This window comes from Pristiophorus japonicus, chromosome 7 (assembly GCF_044704955.1).
Source record: "Pristiophorus japonicus isolate sPriJap1 chromosome 7, sPriJap1.hap1, whole genome shotgun sequence".
NCBI lineage: Eukaryota > Metazoa > Chordata > Chondrichthyes > Pristiophoridae > Pristiophorus > Pristiophorus japonicus.
The window spans coordinates 170233492-170259280 of record NC_091983.1 but is presented as its reverse complement, the minus strand read 5'-3'; the positions used below and the strand labels follow the sequence as shown (position 1 = coordinate 170259280).

At 45.5% G+C, this 25789-nt stretch overlaps 1 protein-coding gene across 1 annotated transcript in view; it reads left to right on the top strand.

Annotated features, from left to right (window-relative positions):
- Positions 1 to 12178: 12178 nt before the first annotated feature.
- Positions 12179 to 25789, top strand: part of LOC139267356 (uncharacterized) — a 177815-nt gene continuing 164204 nt past the window's right edge. Inside the window, exons 1-5 of the mRNA XM_070885560.1 lie at positions 12179 to 12207; positions 18123 to 18197; positions 20461 to 20584; positions 22662 to 22764; positions 24654 to 24779. Coding sequence (XP_070741661.1) covers positions 12186 to 12207; positions 18123 to 18197; positions 20461 to 20584; positions 22662 to 22764; positions 24654 to 24779 — 450 coding nt within the window. The 5' untranslated portion in view covers positions 12179 to 12185. The remainder of the gene's footprint in view (positions 12208 to 18122; positions 18198 to 20460; positions 20585 to 22661; positions 22765 to 24653; positions 24780 to 25789) is intronic.

Here is a 25789-nt window from a genome sequence, read left to right as displayed (position 1 = left end):
GGTGCTCTCTGGATCGCTTCCGTTTTGGACACAGTAGGGCTGATCCCGTCTGCTACTACCCTCATCCCCAGGAATTCTTCCTCTGGAGCTAGGAAGACGCACTTCGCCTTTTTCAGTCGCAGCCCTAACCGGTCCAGTCTGCGTAGCACCTCCTCCAGGTTGTGGAGGTGTTCTTCAGTATCGTAACCCGTAATGAGGGTGTCGTCCTGAAAAACCACCGTCCCTGGAATCGACTTGAGGAGGCTTTCCATATTTCGTTGGAAGATCGCGGCGGCCAAGCGAATCCCAAACGGACATCTGTTGTACTCAAACAACCCCTTGTGTGTCATGATGGCGGTCAGCTTCTTCGACTCACTCGCCAGCTCCTGGGTCATGTAAGCTGAGGTCAAGTTCAATTTTGAAAAAAGTTTGCCACCGGATAACGTCGCAAAGAGGTCCTCCGCTCTCGGTAGCGGGTACTGGTCTTGGAGTAACATCCGATTGATGGTGGCCTTGTAATCGCCACATATCCTGACCGACCCATCCGCCTTGAGCACCGGCACAATCGGGCTCACCCAGTCACTGAATTCGACTGCCGAGATGATGCCTTCTCTCAGCAGGCGGTCCAATTCGCCTTCTATCTTTTCCCGCATCATGTATGGCACCGCTCTGGCCTTGTGGTGTACTGGCCTGGCGTCCGGATTTATGTGAATGACTACCTTGGCCCCCATGAAAGTGCCAATGCCGGGTTGAAATAATGAGTCAGAGAGGGGGGGAGGGAGCGAGGAGGGGGGGAGGGGGAGGGAGGGAGGGAGAGAGAGGGAGGTGGTGAGGGAGGGAGAGGGGGGGTGGGGAAGGGAGAGGTCGGATCGGATCCAGTCCGGGAGTCGGGTCCAGTGGGGCGGGTCGGGGAACAGGAGCGCGTGTCGGGTTGGGTCAGTCGCGTGGGGGGGGGGGGAGCGGGTGTCGGGTCGGGTCTGGTCGGCCGGGGGGGGAGCGGATGTCGGGTCGGATCTGGTCGGCGGGGGTCGGGGGGGGAGCGGGTGTCGGGTTGGGTCAGTCGCGGGGGGGGGAGCGGGTGTCGGGTCGGGTCAGTCGCGTGGGGGGGGGGAGCGGGTGTCGGGTCGGGTCTGGTCGGCGGGGGGGGGGGGGGAGCGGGTCTTGGGACTCGGGGCGGGGGGGGGGGAGCGGGTGTCGGGTCGGGTCAGTCGCGTGGGGGGGGGGGAGCGGGTGTCGGGTCGGGTCTGGTCGGCGGGGGGGGGGGGGGGGGGGAGCGGGTCTTGGGACTCGGGGCGGGGGGGGGGGAGCGGGTGTCGGGTCGGGTCTGGTCGGCGGGGGTGGGGGGGGTAGCGGGTGTCGGGTTGGGTCAGTCGTGGAGGGGGGGGGGGGAGTGGGTGTCAGGTCAGGTCAGTCGCATGGGGGGGGGAGCAGGTGTCGGGTCGGGGCGGGGGGGGAGAGCGGGTGTCGGGTCTGGTCAGTCGCGGGGGTGGGGGGGTGGGAGCGGGTCTTGGGACTCGGGGCGGGGGGGGGGAGCGGGTGTCGGGTCGTGTCGGGTCTGGTCGGCGGGGGCCGCTGGGGGGGGGGGGGCAGCGGGAGTCGGGTCTTGTCAGGGGGGGGGGGGGGAGCAGGAGCTGGCCGTGGGAGGAGCCTTATTCACGCAGCCCCAGTGAGGCCATTGGACCAGGGCTAGGGGCTACGTGCTTCGGGCCCCTCCCACACAGTTCGGCGCCTGGAGCTACTGCACTTGCGTGCCGACTGTAGCGCGCATGTGCAGAGGTTACGGCACTGTTTTCAGCGCCGGGACCTGGCTCCGCCCCCCCCCACAGCTCGTGCTGGCTCCGCCGAGGGCAAGTGGACCTGTAAGTAGGTGGAGAATACCGAGGATTTTTTTAGGCGCGAAAAACGGGCGCCCAGCTCGGAGGGGCGCCCGTTTTTTTTCTTGTGGAAACTTGGGCCCAATGAGTCAAATTTGTCCAGGACCTGTGAGCATGATACTCGCTCCACAGAGGAAATTGCATTGACATCGCTCCATTTCCAGTTCATGACAGCAAGCCAACTCCTCCCCAGTAGTGCGGGACCGTCCCCTGGGACAATCCAGTGTGGCAGTCTGTTCTCCAAATCTTTGTGGGTCACGACTACCGTGGCGCTGCCAAGCACCGGAATGATCGTAGCTGTGCGTCAATCGGCGATAATTTTGGCCTCCTGGCCTTGGACGCCCACAACTTTTCGAACTGTTTGATACCCATCAGGGACTGGCTGGCCCCCGTGTCTAGCTCCATTGATACTGGGATGCCATTGAGGAGCACTTTCATCATTATCGGTGGCGTCCTGGTATATGAACTGTAAACGTGCTCCACATGAACTCGCTGAACTTCAGCTTTCAGCGATTTTCCCCAGTGTTCATTTCTGCAATTTCTGCAGGTATTTTGCTCACCTCTGCAAACTCCGGCTGAGTGTGTGCCTCCATGCCTCCAGCATGAGCTGCGGTTTGAAACAAAAGGTCCCTTGCCAGTCGATCGTCCCTGACTGCCCCTGTTATTGCTAGTGGCCATGCTCGCGTGGTTTAAATCCCAGTTTCTTGTCGCCATTAATACATCCTTACTACACAGTATAAATGCACACGAGGCCCATGCTTGAGAGAAGGTCAGTCTGTGACCTGTCCTTTATTTCATAGCACTCAAGTGCAGGAAGTGGGTCTAGGTTATCTGAAGGTCTGGATTAGGAGTGTCTCCCACAAGTTCACCATCTAGTGGTCATTGTTCACAGTGTACAACTTAGGTCAGATTATACATGGGTTACAATGCTGGTTGAATACATGACAGGTATGGTGCTCAAACTGTGTAAACTGTAGTCCTTTATTTGCAGCTCCTCGAGTGAGGATACCTAGAGGTGAGCTCCCAATTATACTGGGCTACCTGCAGGGTGCCCTCTGGTGTACAGGTAAGGTATGTACAGTGTAAAGATACATTCAGTGTTGCAGACATCATATAACAATACAAGCATGCATACATAACACAGTGGATGCTAGAATCTGAAATATAAACACTAGTAATTAATAAATCTATGAAAAGATAAATACAGTGTGTTATGTCTTTAGATGCTCTGATAATGACTCCACGAAGCAATGTATTGTACTTGTGACAGTAGTGACCTCCATTTAATGTAACTCCAGAGTGAGGTTCACACATGGTGGCCTGCCTTTTTATATTAGGCCTGGCCCACCTGTACAGATAACCTACAAGTCTCCCATTACAGTGCCCTCTGGTAGCATACCTTAGTGACCATACAGTTGGTGCACAAGTTTCCTCTAGAAGTGCTCTCTGGTGGCACATCATGTAATAGTACCTGTCTAGATACATGACATCACTCTCCCCCAAGTCCTTAGTGCAAATCGCCTTCATGCATTGATTGTGCTCTAGGCTTAGCACTGTCTGGTTGACCCTTGGAGGGTCTTTTCCATCTTGGGTGAGTAGGTGGTGTTTCGTTGGCAGTAGAGGTGCTGGTGGTTTCTGTTTGTGAGTCCATGAACACTCCATTCTCTCCCCCCCACATATAGATTATGCCAGTGGCTCATTACATTCATATAGATTTGTGGTACAGTTGTGAGGAAAGTACATTTGACTGGTGAGGTACATTCTTGATACATACTTGGACTCAGTGCTGGGGTCAGCACCGGTGCGTGAGGACAAGCTAGTTCCAGAATGGCTGGATGGTGTGCAGGTAGTCTGGTGGCGGTGCGGTGCCCAGTGCTGGCAGTGGGAACCACGTAGGCTCAAGTTGCCTGCTCTCAGGGCCTTTGCCGTTGCTCCTAGCGTCAGGCAGGTTCACAGATGCCTGTGACCTCCCTGTCCTTTCCTTGTGCCCCGGGTCGCTGCTGCTCCCTGAGGAGCAGTCGTCTAGCAGTGCGCAGGGAACTGCTGACTCGCTTGCCTGGGCGTTATTTGGGTTGGGATCCTGGCTGGTCCAGGTCCCATTTGGGAGGACCGTTGCGGGTGACCCTTCATTCACGGGTGCAGCCTTAGGGGTGATAGGGTCTGGGGGCTGCGCCTTAGCGTGGTTTGCTCTTTCAGGCTCGTGGCAGTTGGTGCTATTGGGTGCCTGAGAGGTGGAACCGATCAGGGGCAGGGTATCGATACCAGTGCCGTTGCCCTCCTGAGATCGCTTGCTCTGCAGCTTGTCTATTTTAGCTGCTTGTGGCCACACTCCTTGGTGCATCACTCTGGTCCCAGGGACGCAGGTTACAGCATCGGGTAGCCCGCTGGACCTGTGTGCTCCCGATGGGTGTTTGCCCGCTACATGATCAGAATATGGTTGAAATCCTACATCGCACAACGGTTCATTACTCATTGTAGATAACCTGTATCTCCGATCGCAATTGCAAGACTTTTCTTTGCTTATTACGTATATAAAACTCTGATCATTAATTACAAGCTTTACATTTAACTCACAGTTGATGTTACATTGACTGAGAATGTGGAACTGTCCCTTTAAGTGTGGTGAGTTGCTGGCCTACTTTAAGAGAGCCTTGCTATCTTTACACCAATCCTCTTCTTCGCTTGGTACCACATGTTGCTCCATCAGCGCTGCACCTCGTGGTCTGGCCGACGCCATCTTTTTCTTCAGCGCTTCACCTCGTGGTTTGGGCACCATCTTTCTTCCATCCACGATGTCGACTGCTATGATCCTCTTCTCCCCAGGTTCTGCCACCGAAGCTACGAAGCCGCCTCTGGATCCGATTTTCTTCCTCTGGAGTCCTACCACTGGAGCCCGGAAGGTGTGTTCGGGTCGTCTCTGCTGGATCATCTCCACGCAATCGTACTGAGCGGTCTGTGCCTCGGGTGCTGTGCTGGTCTGCTCTCTGGTGCCGGATCCAACCTCCAGTGGAGGCTTGCTTTGCCTCTGAGCACGGGGGACGTCAATTGCTGGAAGGGTGAAATCTTCCCAGCTCCAATGGATCTTCTCCATCCACCTTCTTCCGAATAGCATTGGTCCATCACCTGCACCAATCCACAGTGGTAACCACACCATCATGGAGTACCTTTGCATCCGCACTACCAACGACTGGGATAAGTTAATTGCTGTAGGTGCGCAGCTTTGCCTGAACCGGGACCAACTTGGTTGTCCCATAGCCTCTCAAAGGCTTCTTGATTCATTACTGACTGGCTCGCCCCCGTGTCCACTTCCATGAACTCTGGAATACGATTTATCTGGACTTCCATCCTCAACGGGGAACACTCGGTGGTGCAGGTAAATATACCATACACCTCATCGTGGGACTGAGCTGCCTCTCTGAGATAGCTTCATAATCCACGCTGGATTCATGGCCATCTGCAGACTCTTCATCAACACAGTGAGTCATATTTCTTTTCCACATTTGCTGGAGGTTGCCCTTTGTGCTGCAGCCTTTACACACACAGCATGGTGCTACTCGATTAGTCCCCCTCGGCGGACTCTGAGTTAAAGGACTCGGGGGCCTGTTGTCTCTCCCCTGAGGAGATTCACGTTCTACAGTCCAGTCTCTAAAAGGTGCCACTCTGTGTACAGTACTTGCTGGGTTTGAGTCATGAGGATGAGTCATCCGCCGAGAGCCGCAGGTCGAGGTCATGAATGCCTGGCTCATGGTGATGGCCTTCTGCAGTGTGACTGTGGTATCCGCAGATAGTATTCTGTGAAGAAGGCCCTCATGGCTGATTCCGATGACAAAGATATCCTGCAGCGCTTCGGTGAGGTGGTTGCTGAAATCACATGGTGCCACCAGCCTCCTGAGGTCTGCAGCATATTTCGCGATTTCCTGGCCTTCGGGCTGTCGGTGGGTGTAAAACCGGTGTCTGGCTGTGAGGATGCTCTCTTTGAGTTTGAGTTGTTTTTGGATCAGTGTTACAAGCTCCTCGTATGTCTTGGTCGTTGTCTTCGCTGGTGCCAGCAAGTCCCTGACGAGGCCATAGACGGTGGGCCCACAACTGGTTAGCAGGATAGCTCCGCGCTTATCAACCAGTGTGGCTGGGTTGTCGCCTGTCAGGTCATTTGCTGTGAAGAAATGGTCGAGCCTCTCACAAAATCGTCCCAATCATCACCACCGGCGAACTGCTACAACGTGCCAAGATTAGCCATTTTTGCGTGAAAATCCGTAATCTCATCGCCAATTGTTATGTCTTTAGATACTCTGATAATGACTCCACGAGGCAATGTATTGTACTTGAACTGTAGTGACCTTAGTCCATTTAATGTGACTCCAGAGTGAGGTTCACACATGGTGGCCTGCCTTTTATACTAGGCCTGGCCCACCTGTACAGGTAACCTACAAGCCTCCCACTGCAGTGCCCTCTGGTGACATATCATGTAATAGTACAGACAGTAACATGTCTAGATACATGACACAGTGGATGCTGGAATATGAAGTAAAAACACTAAAATGAATAAAACTATTTCCCTACCAAAGGGCCCCAATCACGGCAACACTCCAGCGGTGTTGCATTCGAGTACCACATCGCATACCTCGCGGGGGCACTTCTGGGAAGAGTCTTATCTTTTTGCAGCTAAAAATCCCTATCCTTGCTGCTTTTCAGTGGCCTGCACGCTTCAGAGCTCACCACTGGAAAGTTACCGATACAGGAGCTTCACTGCGCTGTTTTCAGCGGAAGTGAGCACTGCTCAAATGCCCCCCCACCGAGCTGAATATGGCATGGGGAGGGAAAATCATCCAACTGCAGCGGCTGATCTATTTTTTCGATCGGCCGCCCAAACCCCACGGTATCCATCCCTTCGGGGACAGTGAGTTTTATACTGAGCCCTGCAGGACCCCATTGGAATCAGCCTTCCAGTCACAAAAGCATTGTCAACCATTACTCTTTGCCACTTTCTCTTGGATCCTATGGGCTTTTATTTTTCTAGCTAGTCTGCCATGTGGGAACATCAAAAGCCTTGCTAAAATCCATGTAGACTACATCAAACACCCTACCTCATCAACCCTCCTTGCTACCTCCTCCAAAAATTCAATCAAGTTAGTCAGACATGACCTTCCCTTAACAAATCCATGCTGACTGTCCTTGATTAATCCATGCCTTTCTAATAGCGAGTCGGCAAAACCGTTTTACATCCCTCCCGATTTTTATTTCCATAGCTGCTGTACCATTTACACATAAAGATTTTGACAGGAAAATCTGAGCGGTATTTGTTTTTTTCAAATTCAGCCAATCAAAGCTTATGATGCCAGTGTTTGATGTCAAACTATGACATCAGTGTGACACAGAAGTTTGACATTAGAGTGTTATGAACAGAAACTGCATGCAATCATATCATTTTTAATATATGACCACTGAACTAGTAATGTTGCTTATGGAGATAAGTGAAGAGGAAATAGGTGCAAAAGTACATAAAATTCATTCTAAAAATATACTATATTTATGATTAAATGTAAAATATATAGGTTAGATATAATGGATTTCTTGTCATGTAGCTCATGGTAAGTTGGAGGATGTATGATAAGGAGAGAACGATTACATATTGTAATTGTGACTGTAAGATAAAACTTACCTACATGTTGTGATTGTGTTTTAATAATGCTTTTGTTTAACTGTTATATGATAAAAGTGACTAAAATGTGTTTAAGCTTAGCTTACCATGGTAAAAGCTGAGAAGCAAAGCATCATGGTAAGTTGAACCACTATTATGTTAATCAGTTTTGTGCTGAAACAGCTTTGTTAGAGCTAGGGTGGTTAAGGCCAGAATATTAATTAGTAAGATAAGGGTCTGCAGCATGTGTCATTTTCTTATCCCAATTTTGCAAAACCAAGCTTAGTGATGAATTATGTGTGAAGTTATTTGGGTAGAAGAGGAAAAATGGTTCCTTCTGCAAAAAGGGAGGATAGCAAGATAACGATAGACTGTGCTATTGTGCTATTGAAAGTCAAAGGCGGGAGTCGTAGAATGAGATGTATTGTAAGGTTTAAACAGCTGCAGGTTCTCACAGATTTGAAAGGGAAGAAAAGATATGAGTGAAGCAGCTATTGAACCCTGAAAGCAACACAAACACAGAGGAAGACTGCAGGAGAACTACAGTCAACAGAACACAGCAAGAGTAAGCTTCACAGTCGCTCAGTGGGCTCCCGTTGAGGTTTCAACAAACAGACTGTCTATCGCCTTGTTAAATATTATTTCTTTGTACTGGAAGTAAACTACTTAATAAAATCACATTCTGGGTGCCCATGATGGGGATTGGGGGCAGTTGCGAGAGACAGGAAGTACAGTACCAGATGGCCAGTGCTGAATAGCATTCCTAAAAATGCAAGCTCCCCTCGCTGATTCATTCCATTTATAGCCGATCTTGATGGGCCCCACTTCCACTCCTTTGCTGATCTGTATCAGCTGTGGCTCAGTGGTAGCACTCTTGTACTCTGAGTCAGAAGGTTGCGGGTTCAAGTTCCACTCCAGGGTCTTGAGCACAAAATCAAGGCTGTACAGTACTGAGGGTACTACTTATACTAGTTGCGTATGAGGGGAAGAAGTTATAATGGGATGTCTAGTTTGGCGAACCATTCAATGGCCTCCTGAGATGCTGAGTGGAGAAATGAGATGCCTCCCACAACAGATGATAGTGTGATGTGTTCCATGGTCGGGGACTCATGGCCGCAGTTGCATTTTGGGTCGTCCCTCCAGTGAATACAGGCCCAGTTGATCCAGTCTCTCCTCATATGTCAGTCCTGCAATCCCTGGAATCAGTCTGCTGAACCTTCGCTGCACTCCCTCAATAGCAACAACGTCCTTCCTCAGATTAGGAGATCAAAACTGAACACAATATTCCAGGTGAGCCCTCACCAAGGCCCTGTACAACTGCAGTAAGACATCCCTGCTCCTATACTCAAATCCCCTAGCGATGAAGGCCAACATACCATTTGCCTTCTTTACCGCCTGCTGCACCTGTATGCCAACTTTCAATGACTGATGAACCATGACACCCAGGTCTCGTTGCATCTCCCCTTTTCCTAATCTGCCACCATTCAGATAATATTCTGTCTTCGCCTTTTTGCCCCCAAAGTGGATAACCTCACATTTATCCACATTATATTGCATCTGCCATGCATTTGTCCTCTCACCTAACCTGTCTAAGTCACCCTGTAGCCTCTTTGCGTCCCCTTCACAGCTCACACCGCCACCCAGTTTAGTGTCATCTGCAAACTTGGAGGTATTACACTCAATTCCTTCATCCAAATCATTGATGTATATTGTAAAGAGCTGGGGTCCCAGCACTGAGCCCTGCGGCACTCCACTAGTCACTGCCTGCCATTCTGAAAAGGACCCGTTTATCCCGACTCTCTGCTTCCTGTCTGCCAACCAGTTCTCTATCCACGTCAGTATATTACCCCCAGTACCATTTGCTTTGATTTTGCACACCAATCTCTTATGTGGGACCTTGTCAAAAGCCTTTTGAAAGTCCAAATACACCACATCCACTGGTACTCCCTTGTCCACTCTGCTAGTTACATCCTCAAAACATTCCAGAAGATTCGTCAAGCATGATTTCCCCTTCATAAATCCATACTGACTTGGACCGATCCTGTCACTACTTTCCAAATGCTTTGCTATTTCATCCTTAATAATTGATTCCAACATTTTCCCCACCACTGATGTCAGGCTAACCGGTCTATAATTAGCCACTTTCTCTCTCCCTCCCTTTTTAAAAAGTGGTGTTACATTAGCTACTCTCCAGTCCATAAGAACTGATCCCGAGTCGATAGACTGTTGGAAAATGATCACCAATGCATCCACTATTTCTAGGGCTACTTCCTTAAGTACTCTGGGATGCAGGCTATCATGCCCCGGGGATTTATCGGCCTTCAATCCCATCAATTTCCCCAACACAATTTCCCGCCTAATAAGGATATCCTTCAATTCCTCCTTCTCACTAGACCCTTTGTCCCCTAGTACTTTCGGAAGGTTATTTGTGTCTTCCTTCGTGAAGACAGAACCAAAGTATTTATTCAATTGGTCTGCCATTTCTTTGTTCACCATTATAAATTCACCTGAATCTGACTGCAAGGGACCTATGTTTGTCTTCACTAATCTTTTTCTCTTCACATATCTATCGAAGCTTTTGCAGTCAGTTTTTATGTTCCTGGCAAGCTTCTTCTCGTACTCTATTTTCCTCCTCCTAATTAAACCCTTTGTCCTCCTCTGCTGAATTCTAAATTTCTCCCAGTCCTCAGGTTTGCTGCTTTTTCTGGCCAATTTATATGCCTCTTCCTTGGATTTAACACTATCCTTAATTTCCCTTGTTAGCCACGGTTGAGCCACCTTCCCCGTTTTATTTTTACTCCAGACAGGGATGTACAAGTGCTGAAGTTCATCCATGTGATCTTTAAATGTTTGCCATTGCCTATCTACCGTCAACCCTTTAAGTATCATTTGCCAGTCTATTCTAGCCAATTCACGCCTCAAACCATCGAAGTTACCTTTCCTTAAGTTCAGGACCCTAGTTTCTGAATTAACTGTGTCACTCTCCATCCTAATAAAGAATTCTACCATATTATGGTCACTCTTCACCAAGGGGTCTCGCACAACAAGATTGCTAATTAGTCCTTTCTCATTACACATCACCCAGCCTAGGATGGCCAACTTCCTGGTTGGCTCCTCGACATATTGGTCTAGAAAACCATCCCTAATACACTCCAGGAAATCCTCCTCCACTGCATTGCTACCAGTTTGGTTAGCCCAATCAATATGTAGATTAAAGTCACCCATGATAACTGCTGTACCTTTATTGCAGGCATCCCTTATTTGTTGTTTGATGCTGTCCCCAACCTTACTACTACTGTTTGGTGGTCAGTGCACAACTCCTACTAGCGTTTTCTGCCCCTTGGTATTCCGCAGCTCCACCCATACCGATTTCATATCATCCAAGCTAATGTCCTTTATTACTATTGCATTAATTTCCTCTTAAACCAGCAATGCCATCCCGCCTTCTTTTCCTTTCTGCCTATCCTTGCTAAATGTTGAATAACCCTGAATGTTGAGTTCCCAGCCTTGGTCACCCTGGAGCCATGTCTCCGTGATGCCAATTACATCATACCCGTTAACTGCTATCTGCGCAGTTAATTTGTCCACCTTATTCCGAATACTCCTCGCATTGAGGCACAGAGCCTTCAGGCTTGTTTTTGTAACACACTTTGCCCCTTTAGAATTTTGCTGTAATGTGGCCCTCTTTGTTTTTTGCCTTAGGTTTCTCTGCCCTCCACTTTTACTTTTCTTCTTTCTATCTTTTGCTTCATCTAGGGATGTCCTGAGGTCGTGAACGGTGCTATATAAATGCAAGTTTTTATTTTTTTATACTGGATTTATTCTACCTACATTGGCTCTCGGTTAAGCAAAACCTCAATTTCAAAATTATCATCCTTGTTTTCAAATCCCTCCATGGCCTTGCCTCTCCCTATTCCTGTAATCTGCTTCAGCCCCACAACCCCGAGATGTCCGCGCTCCTCCAATTCTACCCTCTTGAGCATCCCTGATTATAATCACTCAACCATTGGCGGCGTGCCTTCTGTTGCCTAGGCCCTAAGCTCTGGAATTTCTCTACCTCTCCTCCTTCAAGACACTCCTTAAAACCTACTTCTTTGACCGCCTGCCCTAATTTCTCCTTATGCGGCTTGGTGTCAAATTTTTTATCTCATAACACTCCTGTGAAGCGCCTTGAGACGTTTCATTATGTTAAAGGCACTATATAAATAGAAGTTATTGTTGTTGATCAATGTTGAGAATAGAATTACTATTTAGCGTTTGCACCCATGTTTTAATTGATCGTGTCTCTTGCTTTCTTTCAGCGGCAGTGATATTACGTGACACTCGGTTCATGCCCGATGTCACACTCATGGCTAAAGCAAAAAAAGCCAGAGCCTTGCAGGGCGCTGGGTGGTAACTTTGTGAGAGGCTGGTGATCACCCAATAGCAGCAAGTGCTGGTAGCTCCCGAGTGAATGAATGAAACACAAGAGGCTCATCTCACAGGATGGGGCAACATGGCGGAGTGACCTGCAGAGCGCTCTCCCTCCCCGGGCTCACCCCATGATGTATTTCACTGGCAACTTCAACCAGCCGGTTTGGATTTTGTTTTGGAGGGAGGTTTATTTTCTTTCTTGTTATTGGCTCTCAGCCGCGCGCTGAACTCTTGTTGCTGATGGACAGCGGGTTGCTGCAGAAGTTGGGAGAAAGAGCAGAATGAGCTGGGGCAGCGCAACAGGTAAAGCGAGTCTGTGTAAACCGGGTAACAAATATCGCTAAAGACCATCACATCGGAGCGTCTTTTAATTCAGGATCTTAAAATGACAAAAAGAATCGGGTATTTTTGTAGTGTGCAATGAAGTAAGAGTTGGGAGAAGTGCAGAGTGAGTGTGTGTCGTTGCAGTGGGGAGGAGGCCGTGCTATGCCGGGCCGTGCCGTGCTGTGGCTGTGCTCTCGCTGTGTGGCACAGGGGCGCGCTCCCTTGCTCTCGCTCTCCATCCGCCTCGCCCAGCTGGCCCGGCGTCCTCCTCCCTCACTTCTTTTCAACCCCCAATTATCTTTTGTTGTTGTTGTTCAAAGTTTATTTTTCCGCTGTCTCTGTATGTCCGGGGTCTGGTGGTAAAATGAATGTTACTTGGTAAGGCAACTGTTAAAATGGACATTCTTCACAAGTGCACCCCCCTGGGGCCTTTACTGTGCAAATGCTATGCTTTATTTTTTTAGAGGTGGATTTGAAGAGACGCTTTTCTTCACAATTTCCTTTTTCGGACAAACTTTTCAATGTTGGGGAGATGGGGCAATGTCAGAAGTTCATTTTCATCACACTGTCACAGCAAGCAATTGATGCTAGGATGAAGGCTCTTGTCATTTGTATCATTGTATGTTTTGTAACCATATTACAAAAGTTTCTCACATACTTTCTTCATGATGATGGCACTCCTTCTTTAATATGCTTGCATTTTTAACGAGAGTACCTGTACTATGTCTTAAACATACCTAATGCATTAAAAAATATTTTGGAGGCATTTAAGAAACTAATGGAAATGGTTCTGTATCTCTCAGAATAATGACAGATGCGCTAATGCCTTTTGGCTCTATGGTATATCAATAAAAATATTCTGTGCTTTTGTTTAAACCAAAAAAAGGTTATTTTAGAAAGGCAAATTTATGATTTATTTTAAATAAAAACACAAAGTACTGGAAATATGCACGTGGTTCTTACCTGAGGAAAAGTAATTTAAAGGAAAAGGGAGGGGTTAATGTTTTGGATGCTGCCCTTGGTAATACGGTGTAATTCTCGCAATTTCTGTTGGAAATTCAGATTACCAGTATTTGCAGATTTTTTTAATTTGTGACTTTTAGTTACAAAGCCAATTCATCCAAATAGAAGCATCATTCCGAGACTTCAGTAATAAAAAATAAGTAGACTAATTTTCCTCACTTTTGTGCGCTATTTCATGCCATACAAAACCTCCTGATCTTAGATGGATGGCAACTGACTTGCGCCTGGATCTTTGCCAATTCTACCCATCATTTGACCACTAGGAGGTGCTTGATTAATTAAAGGCCATTCGCTTGTCTCATCTCCCTTTGATGATGTGGCAGAGATATTCCTTGTACCATTTGCTGTTCTGACAACTGAGATGTGAGACAGTAATACATCAAAGAAAGAAAGATTGCATTTATATAGTGCCTTTGAAGACCACTGGACATCTCAAAGCACTTTACAGCCAATTAAGTACTTTAGGAGTGTAGTCACTTGTAATGTGGGAAACGCGGCAGCCAATTTGCACACAGCAAATTCTCACAAACAGCAATGTGATAATGATCAGATAAACTGTTTTTGTTATGTTGATTTGAGGGATAAATATTGGCCAGTACACCAGAGATAACTCCCCTGCTCTTCTTCAAAATAGTACCATGGGATCTTTTACATCCACTTGAGACAGCAGACAGGGCCTCAGTTTCACATCTCATCTGAAAGACTCCAGTGCAGTAATCCCTCAGCACTGCAGTGGAGCATCAGCCTTGTGCTTAAATCCCTGGAGTGGGATTTGAACCCACAACCTTCTGACTCAGACGCAAGTGTGCTACGCACTGAGCCACAGCTGACGCATCTAAGGAGTGATGTGCTGTACAGTCTGATTTACATATTGCATTAAGCCCAAAGTCAGGTGCTGTACTGTAACATTTTTAAACAGCTCTCAATCCTGAATTGGAGGAATACGTTAAGTGTCAATCTTAGAAATGACGACAATCTTTTGATGGCAGGTAAACATTCCCAGTATGAGCTCCTGTTTTTATTTTCTTATGCTTCAGCACAGAAATTTGCAAAATTCACTGTGCTTTATGTAACACTGAAGTTGTAATGGTGACACATAGAACCAAGATTTTTTTTTAGGAATGCCCACTCTGCTAGCATTTTTCCAGCATCAATGCCAGTTGTTGCATAGAGTTACATAGCAATTACAACACGGAAACAAACCATTTGGCTCAACCAGTCTGTGTTGGTGTTTATCCTCAACATAAGCCACACTCTTAATCCCCTGTGTCCTATTCCCTTTATTCCCCCTTTCCCTCAACACCTATCAAGCCTATTCTTATATGTTGATTGTGATCTCTGCTTCAGTCACTAATTCCGGTAATGAATTCCAAAGCCTCACAGCCCTCTTTGCAAAAGGGTTTCTCATGCTCTCTGTCCTAAATCTCTTGTATTTAATTGTGTATCTATCTCCCCTTGTTCATGGCCAAGCTGGAAATAGTTTGATACTATTTACTATGTCCCCTCCCTTAATCATTTAAAAACCTCTACCAAATTACCCTTCCAACAGAAAACATAAGAACATAAGAAATAGGAGCAGGAGTAGACCATACGGCCCCTCGAGCCTGATCCGCCATTTAATATGATCATGGCTGATCCGATCATGGACTCAGGTCCACTTCCCTGCCTGCTCTCCATAACCCCTTATTCCCTTATCGTTTAAGAAACTGTCTATTTCTGTATTAAATTGATTCAATGTCCCAACTTCCACAGCTCTCTGAGGCAGCGAATTCCACAGATCCACAACCCTCTGAGAGAAGAAATTTCTTCTCATCTCAGTTTTAAATGGGCAGCCCCTTATTCTAAGATTATGGCCTCTAGTTCTAGTCTTCCCTATCAGTGGAAACGTCCTCTCTGCATCCACCTTGTCAAGCCCCCTCATAATCTTATACGTTTCGATAAAATCACCTCTCATTCTTCTGAACTCCAATGAGTAGAGGCCCAGCCTACTCAAAAGTCCCTCATAAGTCAGCTCCCTCATCTCTGGAATCAACCTTGTGAACCTTCTCTGAACTGCCTTCAAAGCAAGTATATCGTTTCGTAAATATGGAAACCAAAATCGCACGCAGTATTCCAGGTGTGGCCTCAGCAATACCCTGTACAACTGTAGCAAGACTTCCCTGTTTTTATACTCCATTCCCTTTGCAATAAAAGCCAAGATTCCATTGGCCTTCCTGATCATTTGCTGTACCTGCATACTATCCTTTTGTGTTTCATGCACAAGTACCCCAGGTCCCGCTGTACTACGGCACTTCGCAATCTTTCCCCATTTAAATAATAACGTGCTCTTTGATTTTTCCTGCCAAAGTGCATGACCTCACACTTTCCAACATTATACTCCATCTGCCAAATTTATGCCCCTTTACTTAGCCTGTCTCTGTCCTTTTGCAGATTTTTTGTGTCCTCACACATTGCTTTTCCTCCCATCTTTGTATCGTTGGCAAACTTGGCTACATTTCACTCAGTCTCTTTCTCCAAGTCGTTAATATAGATTGTAAATAGTTGGGGTCCCAGCACTGATCCCTGCGGCACCCCACTAGTTACTGATTGCTAACCCGAGAATGAACCATTTATCCCTATTTTGTTTCCTGTTCGTTAGCCAATGCTCTGTCCATGCTAATATATTACCCCCAACCCCGTGAACTTTTATCTTGTTCAGTAACCTTTTATGTGGCACCTTGTCAAATGCCTTCTGGAAGTCCAAATACACCACATCCAATGATTCCCCTTTATCCATCCTGTTCGTTACATCCTCAACGAATTCTAGCAAATTTGTCAAACATGACTTCCCCTTCATAAATCCATGCTGACTCTGCTTGACCTAATTTTGCTTTTCCAAATGTCCTGCTACTGCTTCTTTAATAATGGACTCCAGCATTTTCCCAACCACAGATTTTAGGCTAACTGGTCTATAGTTTCCTGCTTTTTGTCTGCCTCCTTTTTTAACTAGGGGCGTTACATTTGCAGTTTTCCAATCTGCTGGGACCTCCCCAGAATCCAGGGAATTTTAGTAAATTAGAAAGCGTACCAATTGTTGACATTCCAGCAGAGATCTGTAACTGAGCAGAAACTTACATTTATATACCGCCTTTAATGTAGTAACATGTCCAAGGTGTTTCGCAGGTGTGTTATCAAACATAATTTGACACTGAGCCACATAAAGAGATATTAGGGCAGGTGGTCACAGAGGTAGGTTTTAAGGAGTGCCTTGAAGGACGTGAGAGAGGCAGAGATGTTTCGGGAGGGAATTCGAGAACTTGGGTCTTTGGCAGCCATGCATTCAGCTGCCTATGGTGGAGTAATTCAATTCTGGATGTGCAAGAGTCCAGAATTGGATGAGCGCAGAGTTCTCTGAGGGATGTAGGGCTGGAGGTGGTTACACGGATAGGGAGGAGTGATACCAGGGAGGGATTTGAACACCAGGATGAGAATTTTAAAATTGAGAGATTGCTGGACTGCGAGCCAGTGTAGGTCAGTGAGCACAGGAGTGATGAGTGAACAAGACTTGGTGCAGATTTTTGGATGAGCTGAACTTTGCAGAGTTCGGCTAGGTGGGAGAGCATTGGAATTGTCGAGTCTGGAGGTAACAATGGCCTGAATGAGGGTTTCAGCGTCCGATGGGCTGAGGCAGGGTCAGAGACAGGTGATATTCAAGCATTATACAGTAAAGCTGGGAAGCGATATTATGATCAGCTTTTTCCAGCACAGCTAGTGACTTGGCCTTTTCATGTGTTCCATCACTCTGTAGTTATGTCTGTAGCTCGCTGCAGGGATTCAGACATCATCAGTCTTTGAGATGGAGAGTTAACCAGGTTAATTAAATTCTGTCTTTTTAAAAATTAGTTCTGTGTTGTGGGCATCGCTGGCAAGGCCAGCATTTATTGCCCATCCGTAATTGCCCTTGAGATAGTGGTGAGCCAATACCTTGAACCGCTGCAGTCTGTGCGGTGAAGGTACTCCCACAGTGCTGTTAGGGAGGCAGTTCCAGGATTTTGACCCAGTGACGATGAAGGAATAGCGATACATTTCCAAGTCAGGATGGTGAGTAACTTGCAGATGCTGGTGTTCCCATGCGCCTCCTAGGTGGTAGGGGTCGCACGTTTGGGAGGTGCTGTTGGAGAAGCCATGGTGAGTTGCTGCAGTGCAACTTGTAGATGGTACACACTGCAGCCACAGTGCGCCGATGATGGAGGGAGTGAATGTTGAAGGTAGTAGATGGGGGCCGATCAAGTAGGCTGCTTTGTCCTGGATGGTGTTGTCAGAGCTGCACTCATCCAGGCAAGTGGAGAGTATTCCATCACACTCCTGACTTGTGTCTTGTAGATGGTGGTAAGGCTTTGGGGAGTCGGGAGGTGAGACACTCGCCACAAATACCCAGCCTCTGACCTGCTCTTGTTGCCACAGTATTTATGTGGCTGGTCCAGTTAAGTTTCTGGTCAATGGTGACCCCCAGGATGTTGATGGTGGGGGATTCGGCGATGGTAATGCCATTGAATATCAAGGGGAGATAGTTAGACTTTCGCTTGTTGGAGATGGAGTCTTCTCTTTGACAGGCTGGAAAAACTGGAATCATTAATAGATAGTGGCTGCTAAAATCTAGCCAAAAGACCTTGCGCATTTTGGCAATTCCAATTTCAGTACAAAGTTTAATCATCAAACAAATTGTGAAACTTAATGCTCATATTTTTGTCATCAAATAGAATGGTTATTAGATTGTAAATTGTATCATTAGCTATGTCTGCTAACAGTTCTAACAGATATTTAAAAAAAAACATTAAAGTATTGGCTAGCTGTAGAATCAAATGTATATACATTTTGTTTTGTTTCTTTAGGTTTTCAGCAATTCTGGTCTTCTCCAGACTTGCCTGAAGATCGAGTCTTGTATTCTGGTGCTGCTATTATCCCAGGTGAGGCCCACTTTATTTTCTTTCCCCATTCTGTATTTTATGCTTTATTAAAGGAAATTCACTGGTAAGGTGCACTCGATCATTTTAGATAATTGATGTACCCTGTATTTAAAATTATTCAACATTTTGTTTTTGCTTTAATGCTGTGCTGGGTGTAAAGGTGCATGTGTGAAATATATCATGTAGTTAATTTTAGGAGCAACATAGGAAAACTGCCGATGTAATTTTCTTAGTTAAGGCAGGAGGGTTAAATAGCCAGTTCAGCGAATGTATTGGCCCTGAATTTGCAGTCAGAGGCATATCTCCGGAGTATGCATCCAGCCCGCAAAATATTTCCGGACTTACCTCCTGGCTCCACAGCTACTGAGAGTTCGGGTCCTGGGCTTCCAGATGTACGCCTGCATAAAGGCCCATGAATTCCAGGGATGCGGGTTCCTGGGACCACGTGGGCCAGGTACTCCAATGAGAAAGGCTAAGTGAGTGGGCACAAATTTGGCAGATGGAGTATAATGTTGGAAAGTGTGAGGTCATGCACGTTGGCAGAAAAAAATCAGAGAGCAAGTTATTATTAAAATGGAGAAAGATTGCAAAGTGCCGCAGTACAGCGGGACCTGGGGGTACTTGTGCAGGAAACACAAAAGGATAGTATGCAGGTACAGCAAGTGATCAGGAAGGCCAATGGTATCTTGGCCTTTATTGCAAAGGGGATGGAGTATAAAAGCAGGGAAGTCTTGCTACAGCTATTGGTGAGGTCACACTTGGAATACTGCGTGCAGTTTTGGTTTCCATATTTACGAAAGGATATACTTGCTTTGGAGGCAGTTCAGAGAAGGTTAACTTGGTTGATTCCAGGGATGAGGGGGTTGACTTATGATGTAAGGTTGAGTAGGTTGGGCCTCTACTCATTGGAATTCAGAAGAATGAGAGGTGATCTTATCGAAACATAAGATTATGAGGGGACTTGACAAGGTGGATGCAGAGAGGATGTTTCCACTGATGGGGGAGACTAGAACTAGAGGACATGATCTTAGAATAAGGGGCCGCCCATTTAAAACAGAGATGAGGAGAAATTTCTTCTCTCAGAGGGTTGTAAATCTGGAATTTGCTGCCTCAGAGAGCTGAGGAAGCTGGGACATTGAATAAATTTAAGACAGAAATAGACAGTTTCTTAAACGATAAGGGGTTATGGGGAGCGGGCAGGGAAGTGGAGCTGAGTCCATGATCAGATCAGCCATGATCTTATTGAATGGCGGAGCAGGCTAGAGGGGCCGTATGGCCTACTTCTATTTGTTCCTATTTCTTATATTCTTATTAAAGAAGGATTCAATTGCAGTCATTTTCCAACAGAATTCCTAATGACATGCAATGGAATCCCCAAATAATTAAAGAATTTAGACAACTCTTAATAAAAATAAATGTTCTCATTTTAGTCCCTTTAATTAAAAGTCCCTTCAATACATCAAATACAATAAAATGTAACTTTTTGAAAAATAATTTTAAAGATTTTAATCCTGGCCAAAATTTGCATAAAGTAATTTTAAGTGTTTGTGCATCATTTTTTATTTTAACATTTTTGATTTAAGATTTATATTAACCTGTAGGCTGGTGAAAGCAGGCCCTATGCCTACTTTTAACAGCTGTAAGAGTTTCGTGGGCATTTGCTGGCAAATCTGCACCACCGAAAGTGATTTGGTAGATCTGTCAAGGCGTAACTTGAAATATCGCAAGTTCCGGGTTTTTGTGCATGTGCAGGACATGCGGCAACCCGGAACTTGCGGGGCTTTTCAGAAGGCTTACGACGCAGTACACTGTCATCAGGAGGGCAAATTCCGGCCCAACATAGGAAAGCAGAAAGTGAACACATTGGGCTGCTATGGATGCCCTCTGTAGCTGGCCACTAGCAGGTTCCACCAAGGCAAGATTCTACCCTCCAATTTTCCTCTCTTCCACCTTGCAGATAGAAACTGGAGTCTCGGCCTGCCATCTTCCAGTTCACTGCGGCTGAGACCAGGAATCGCTGCACCTGTTCTGTGGCATCGAGTGCTGATATGTTAACAATCAGTGCTACCCTCATTATCACAATTAATTTGATCAAATTAAATATCATAAGGTGAAACTACTGTCTGAAATGTCAACAGTCACTTTGGAAAATATTTGGGAGTATTGTGTCCATCTTGTATGTATAGTATTTACATTACTATAGGATTTCTAGGCTTGCTCACAGTCATGTTTATCCTGTTTGTTTCAATTGTCTCCCTGGCAGGCAGTTTTGATCATCAGGGATCTCCACTTGTTATATTCCCCAGTGCACAGCACAGTAAGCTGATATCTGATCTAAAGCGCGATGACATTGTTGAACTTCTCAAATATTTTCTTCATCGTCTTAGGTCAGTTTACATTAAATCTTTTATTTTATTGTACACTTTTATTTCTTGTGATAACTTTAGTTATCCGTTTTGAGCAGTAAAATTTACCATTTTGAGGAGTAAAGTGAAATGTATCGGAAAATGCCATCTAATAGGGCCTTCCAAAGAGAACTTAATCCAGTACACAAGTGAGCCTTGAAGTGAAAGTGGAAAATTCTGGAAATGCACAGTTCAGTCAGCATCTGAAAGACAAGTCCTTCTCAGAATGCATTTCTTGTTTAACAAGTATTGACTTGATACATACAGTAATATGTGAACTGAGCTCCATCAAGACATCATGGGTTCTGATGACTGGGATAAAGTTTAATATATTAAGGAGATGCTGAGAGTTTGAGATTGGGCAAGGCCCAGAAGGAGCTATGTACATCTCCACCAACCTTCTGATATCCCCAATGACTTGAGTTCAGGAATGATCTGGGTTGTTGAGCTCTATATCTTCCTGGTAAGATCTATTTTTGTTCTCTATGGGGAAGGTTTCTTCTGTAAGTAATGTGTAACAACATTGTGGAACCATTTATAAACAAAGGTGTTTATGATTTTGCTACACATACCATATAGATAACATCATCCACATAGAGAGCTCATTAGTGACAATTCCATCAAATGCTAACTGGGTATCCATTTGACATTTACAATTGATGGGAATAAGCTATTCTAACCTTGTATAGACTTAATGAAGCGGATTTGGAATATTTTGAGCATACTACAGGTATCTCCAAAAAGACACCGATGCAGCATGATGGACACATGCAGTGCCCGATTATGTTACCGAATTACCAAAGTATAGAGGTCCCAAGTTCAGTCTCTGATCTGAAATGAGTTAACTAAGGAATGCTCACTTTGCTGAGAGACTGGAGACTTACCAGCCTCTATGGAATCCTATTCAATGTGCGTCACTGCCTTCAAAAGAGGAGAGTAGAAAATGGGAGAAAATTGGGATGGGGAGAAGAGAGAATTGATTCAAAGAATGATGATTCAGGGGATTTAGTTAAATCGTGAATTGAAATCCACAGAAATTAATTGTTTTGGTTAGAGAAAAGAAGATCAGGAGTGGTCAAAATTCACAATGTTAAAATGCCAGGCGGAACAGATAAAGTACATGTAACCATAATATTGGACTGTGAGAACAGAACGAGAGGACTTGAATATAAAAAATTTTAAGAAAGACTGAAGATGGCAAGGAATTAAATTTCCCACAGAGCAGTGCAAACTTGGAACAGGCTAGTAATAAAATTAGTTCATGCTGCCACTTAATTCCCAAAAGAGCTGAATAAATGTCTGGTTAGAAATGGAATTTAAAGATCTATGGATAGGTATCAAATGAGATGATTAAATCTGCTGTGAAAAATGATGGTCCTGAAGATACCAAAATGTCAGGCATTGTAAAGCAACTGATCAAAGATGAAATAATGTGGAGTGTAAGTTAAGTAGATATTTTGGAGTTTAGCGTAATTTATCTCTTAGAGATGGGAGAAACTTGAAAGAACATTTCTTCAGATGATTAAAATCACTGTTGATGCGAGTTGAGCAATTTGGAGTTAAGTGTATTACACAAAAGTGTGACACATCATTCAAGCTTTCTACTTTAATGCATTTCTGCCCCTCCCTCCCTTTTCCTTCTTCCCTTTCCTCCCAGCATATTAGTACCAATATGTAACATTTCTCCCATGACGACAACACTGTTGCCTCAACTGACCTGGAGAGAAGTGCAAATAACTAATTAGGGTATTGATTCCTTAATTGATTTTTTTTTAAAGTAGATTTTAATAAGGTATCCTTATGATAGATTGGCAATAATTCAGTGGAGATTTAGCCGCCCGTCTCCTCATCAGGCACTACATTTCTCGATTATTCGAACTGCCACCCCAATACTGGGCGCAGGGCGATTTTGGCCCCTGACTTTTAACTTAAAATTCTGTTTCTTCATTTAATTAAGTTGCTGTAGAACATATTTGTTGTAAGGAGAAGCCAATGAAACAGTGGAACAAATTTATGCAATGATGTGTTGAAATAAAACTTGATTTTTTTTTGTTAATAGTGAATCACAAACCAGAAATGGTCCAGTATCCATTGTAATTGATCTTCGATGTGCCACATTAGATGTTGTCTCCATCATTATAAACAGTTTGTTGCAAGTCCAGGTAAATAATGTAAAGTGTTATCTTGTGCCTTTATTAGTGATTGTCTGAATTCCAGTTATGCTTAGTTGAGTTGTTCATTTAATGTAACTCGTTAAAATATTTGCACTGAGACAATTCTTATTGTTTACAGCCTGAAAGATTTCTTTAAGCAGTGAGAGTACTATAACAACGACAACTTGTATTTATATAGTACCTTTAACATAGTAAAACGTCCCAAAGTGCTTCACAGAAGCGTTCTAAAGCAAAAAGAGGTACATTTTAAGAAGAGAGGCAGTGAAGTTACGAACAGTGTGGTTCAGCCTCAGACAGATGTTGGGAAGAGGGATGGAGTCAGTGGCTAGAGTAAAATTTGTGGTGGAGACCGAAAACAATGGTTTTGGTTTTCCCAATATTTAATTGGAGAAAATTTCTGCTCATCCAGAGCTGGATGCCGGACAAGCAGTCTGACAATTCAGAAACTGAGGAGCGGTTGAGAGAAGTGGTGGTGAGGTAGAGCTGGGTGTCATCAGTCATCAGTGTACATGTGAAAACTGATACTGATTTCGGATGATGTCACCAAGGAGCAGCATGTAGATGAGAAATAGCAGGGGGCCAAGGATAGATCCTTGGGGGACATCAGAGGTAACGATGCGGGAGTGGGAAGAGAAGCCATTGCGGTGATTCTCTGGTTACGACTGGACAGATAAGAATGGAGCCAGGCGAGTGCTTTTCCCACCCAGCTGGACACTGGTGGAGAGGCATTGGAGATGGATGAAGTGGTCAACCGTGTCAAAGGCTGCAGACAAGTCAAGAAGAACGAGGAGGGATAGTTTGCCTTTGTCACAGTCACAAAGGATGTAGTTTGTGATTTTGATGAGAGCCAAATTGGTACTGTGGCGGGGCGGAAACCTGATTGGAGGGATTCAAAAATGGAGTTGCCGGAAAGATGGGCACGGATTTGGGAGGCGACAGTACGCTTGGAGAGGAAAGGGAGGTTGGAGATGGGGCAGTAGTTTACAAGGACAGAGCGGTCAAGGGTTTTTTTTTTTTAGGAGAATTATGATGGCGGCAGATTTGAGGGAGAGGGGGACAGTACCCGAGGAGAGTGAACCGTTAACAATGTCAGCTAACATGGGAGCCAGAATAGGAAGTTGGGTAGTCAGCAGTTTGATGTGAATAGCGTTGAGGGAGCAGGAAGTGGGTCTCATGGACAAGATGAGCGCAGAGAGGTCAAGAGGGGAGATCGGCGAGAAACTAGAGAAAGATGAGAGTTCAGGGCTAGGGCAAGGTGGAACCTTTTTATAGGAAGTTTGGCCCGGTGGGCTAGGGGAAGGAAGGGCAGAGGCAACTGAATGGATGGTCGCCATCTTAGAGACAAAGACGTCCATAAGCTCCTTACACTTGTTGTCGGAGGTGAGGGTGTAGCAGACAGAGGGGAGAGGTTTAAGAAGACAGTTAGCAATAGGGAATAGAAGCTGGGGCTTATCTTTGTATTCCACACTGATTCTGAAATAGTGAGCGATTTTGGCAGATGATAGCAGGACCCGATGGTGCTTTGTGGTCCAGCCACAAGGATGAACAAGATGACAATTTTGAAATCGAGGCGTTGCTTAACCGGGAGCCAATGTAGGTCAGCGAGTACAGGGGTGATGGGTGAACGGCACTTGTGCGAGTTAGGACACGAGCAGCTGAGTTCTGGATGACCTCAACGTTACGGAGTGTAGAACATGGGAGGCCAGCCGGGTGTACATTGGAATAGTCAAGTCCAGAGGTGACAAAGACATGGATGAGGGCTTCAGCAGCGGATGAGCTGAGCCAGGGGATTAGTCGGAGTCAGACCAAGTGTGATGCGACCAAAATTGAATTCTGTGTTTACATCAGAATTTCTCTTTTTTTTTACTTTATCTTAGCACCAGTTTGGAAGAATAGTCAACACTTTTTATGCACTGCAGCCGCAAGCGAAAAGCATTAGAAAATACATTGTGAAGTCTCTGGGTCTGGGTCGTGGTAAACTGCTTTCAGAGCCACCATTCAAGGTATAGATGATGTTTTGAACAAAGTGTTTTATTAAAATTTAATCAACTTTTAAAATATCTATTACCTCTTCAAATATTATCTGGAAAATCAATTTTTCAGCAAGTGTTATAAATTGGATTCTGAGATATTTTTAATCCTGTACATAACCGTAATATTTTGTGCATAATGACTGACCAGGAATTCCAGGCATTTTTTGTGCTTTTGCATTCTAGAGAGTGACTGAAAGCAACCTTCTTTTCTCCATTACAGCCTCTTCCAGCTCCATCCTCACCTCAGGCATCAAATGTGCTGGACTCATGTACAATCTCGTTCACAATATTATGAGTATCCCTCCGACAGCAGGATCTTCCTTATTACCTTCTGACATTGGACCTACTCCTCCCTCACCAGTTCTCAGGGTCTCATCCCACTCATATTTTCTGTGAACTACCTCTCCTTGTTCTGGATCCGTGCTCTCCAGTACTTCCAGCCTCCCTTTTTTGAAGTCATCCCTAAACATATCGAAACTGACATCACAATTTCGTAAAATAGCCTACCTTCAACCCCTGCACACACTATCGAGCTAACACCTCTCCAAATGGCTCTCTTTGTGCAAGTAGGAGAAATGCTGAGAATTTACAACTTCCAGCACTCTCGCCTCAAATTCCTACAATCCCATATCTGATTTTCCCAAGATTACCCTGGTCAAAGTCACCAATGGCATTCTGTGTGACTGTGACCATGGTTCATTGTCCCTCCTTGGCCTTTCTGCCACCTTCGCCACAGTTGACTGCTTCATTCTCCTCCACTGCCTCTCTCACTGATCCACCTGCACAGTGCCAATCTCAATGTCTACTCTCCCTATATAGTCACGACAGGTTCTCCTCCCATGCCTGCGCAGTTACTTCTATCCTTTGTCCTCTTGTATTTTTCATTTACATTCTAGCTTTGGTGTCATCATCAACAAACATAGGGTCAACTTTCTCAAAGGCTGTTGCTGTATTGCTCAGCAGTTTATCAATTCCTGGAT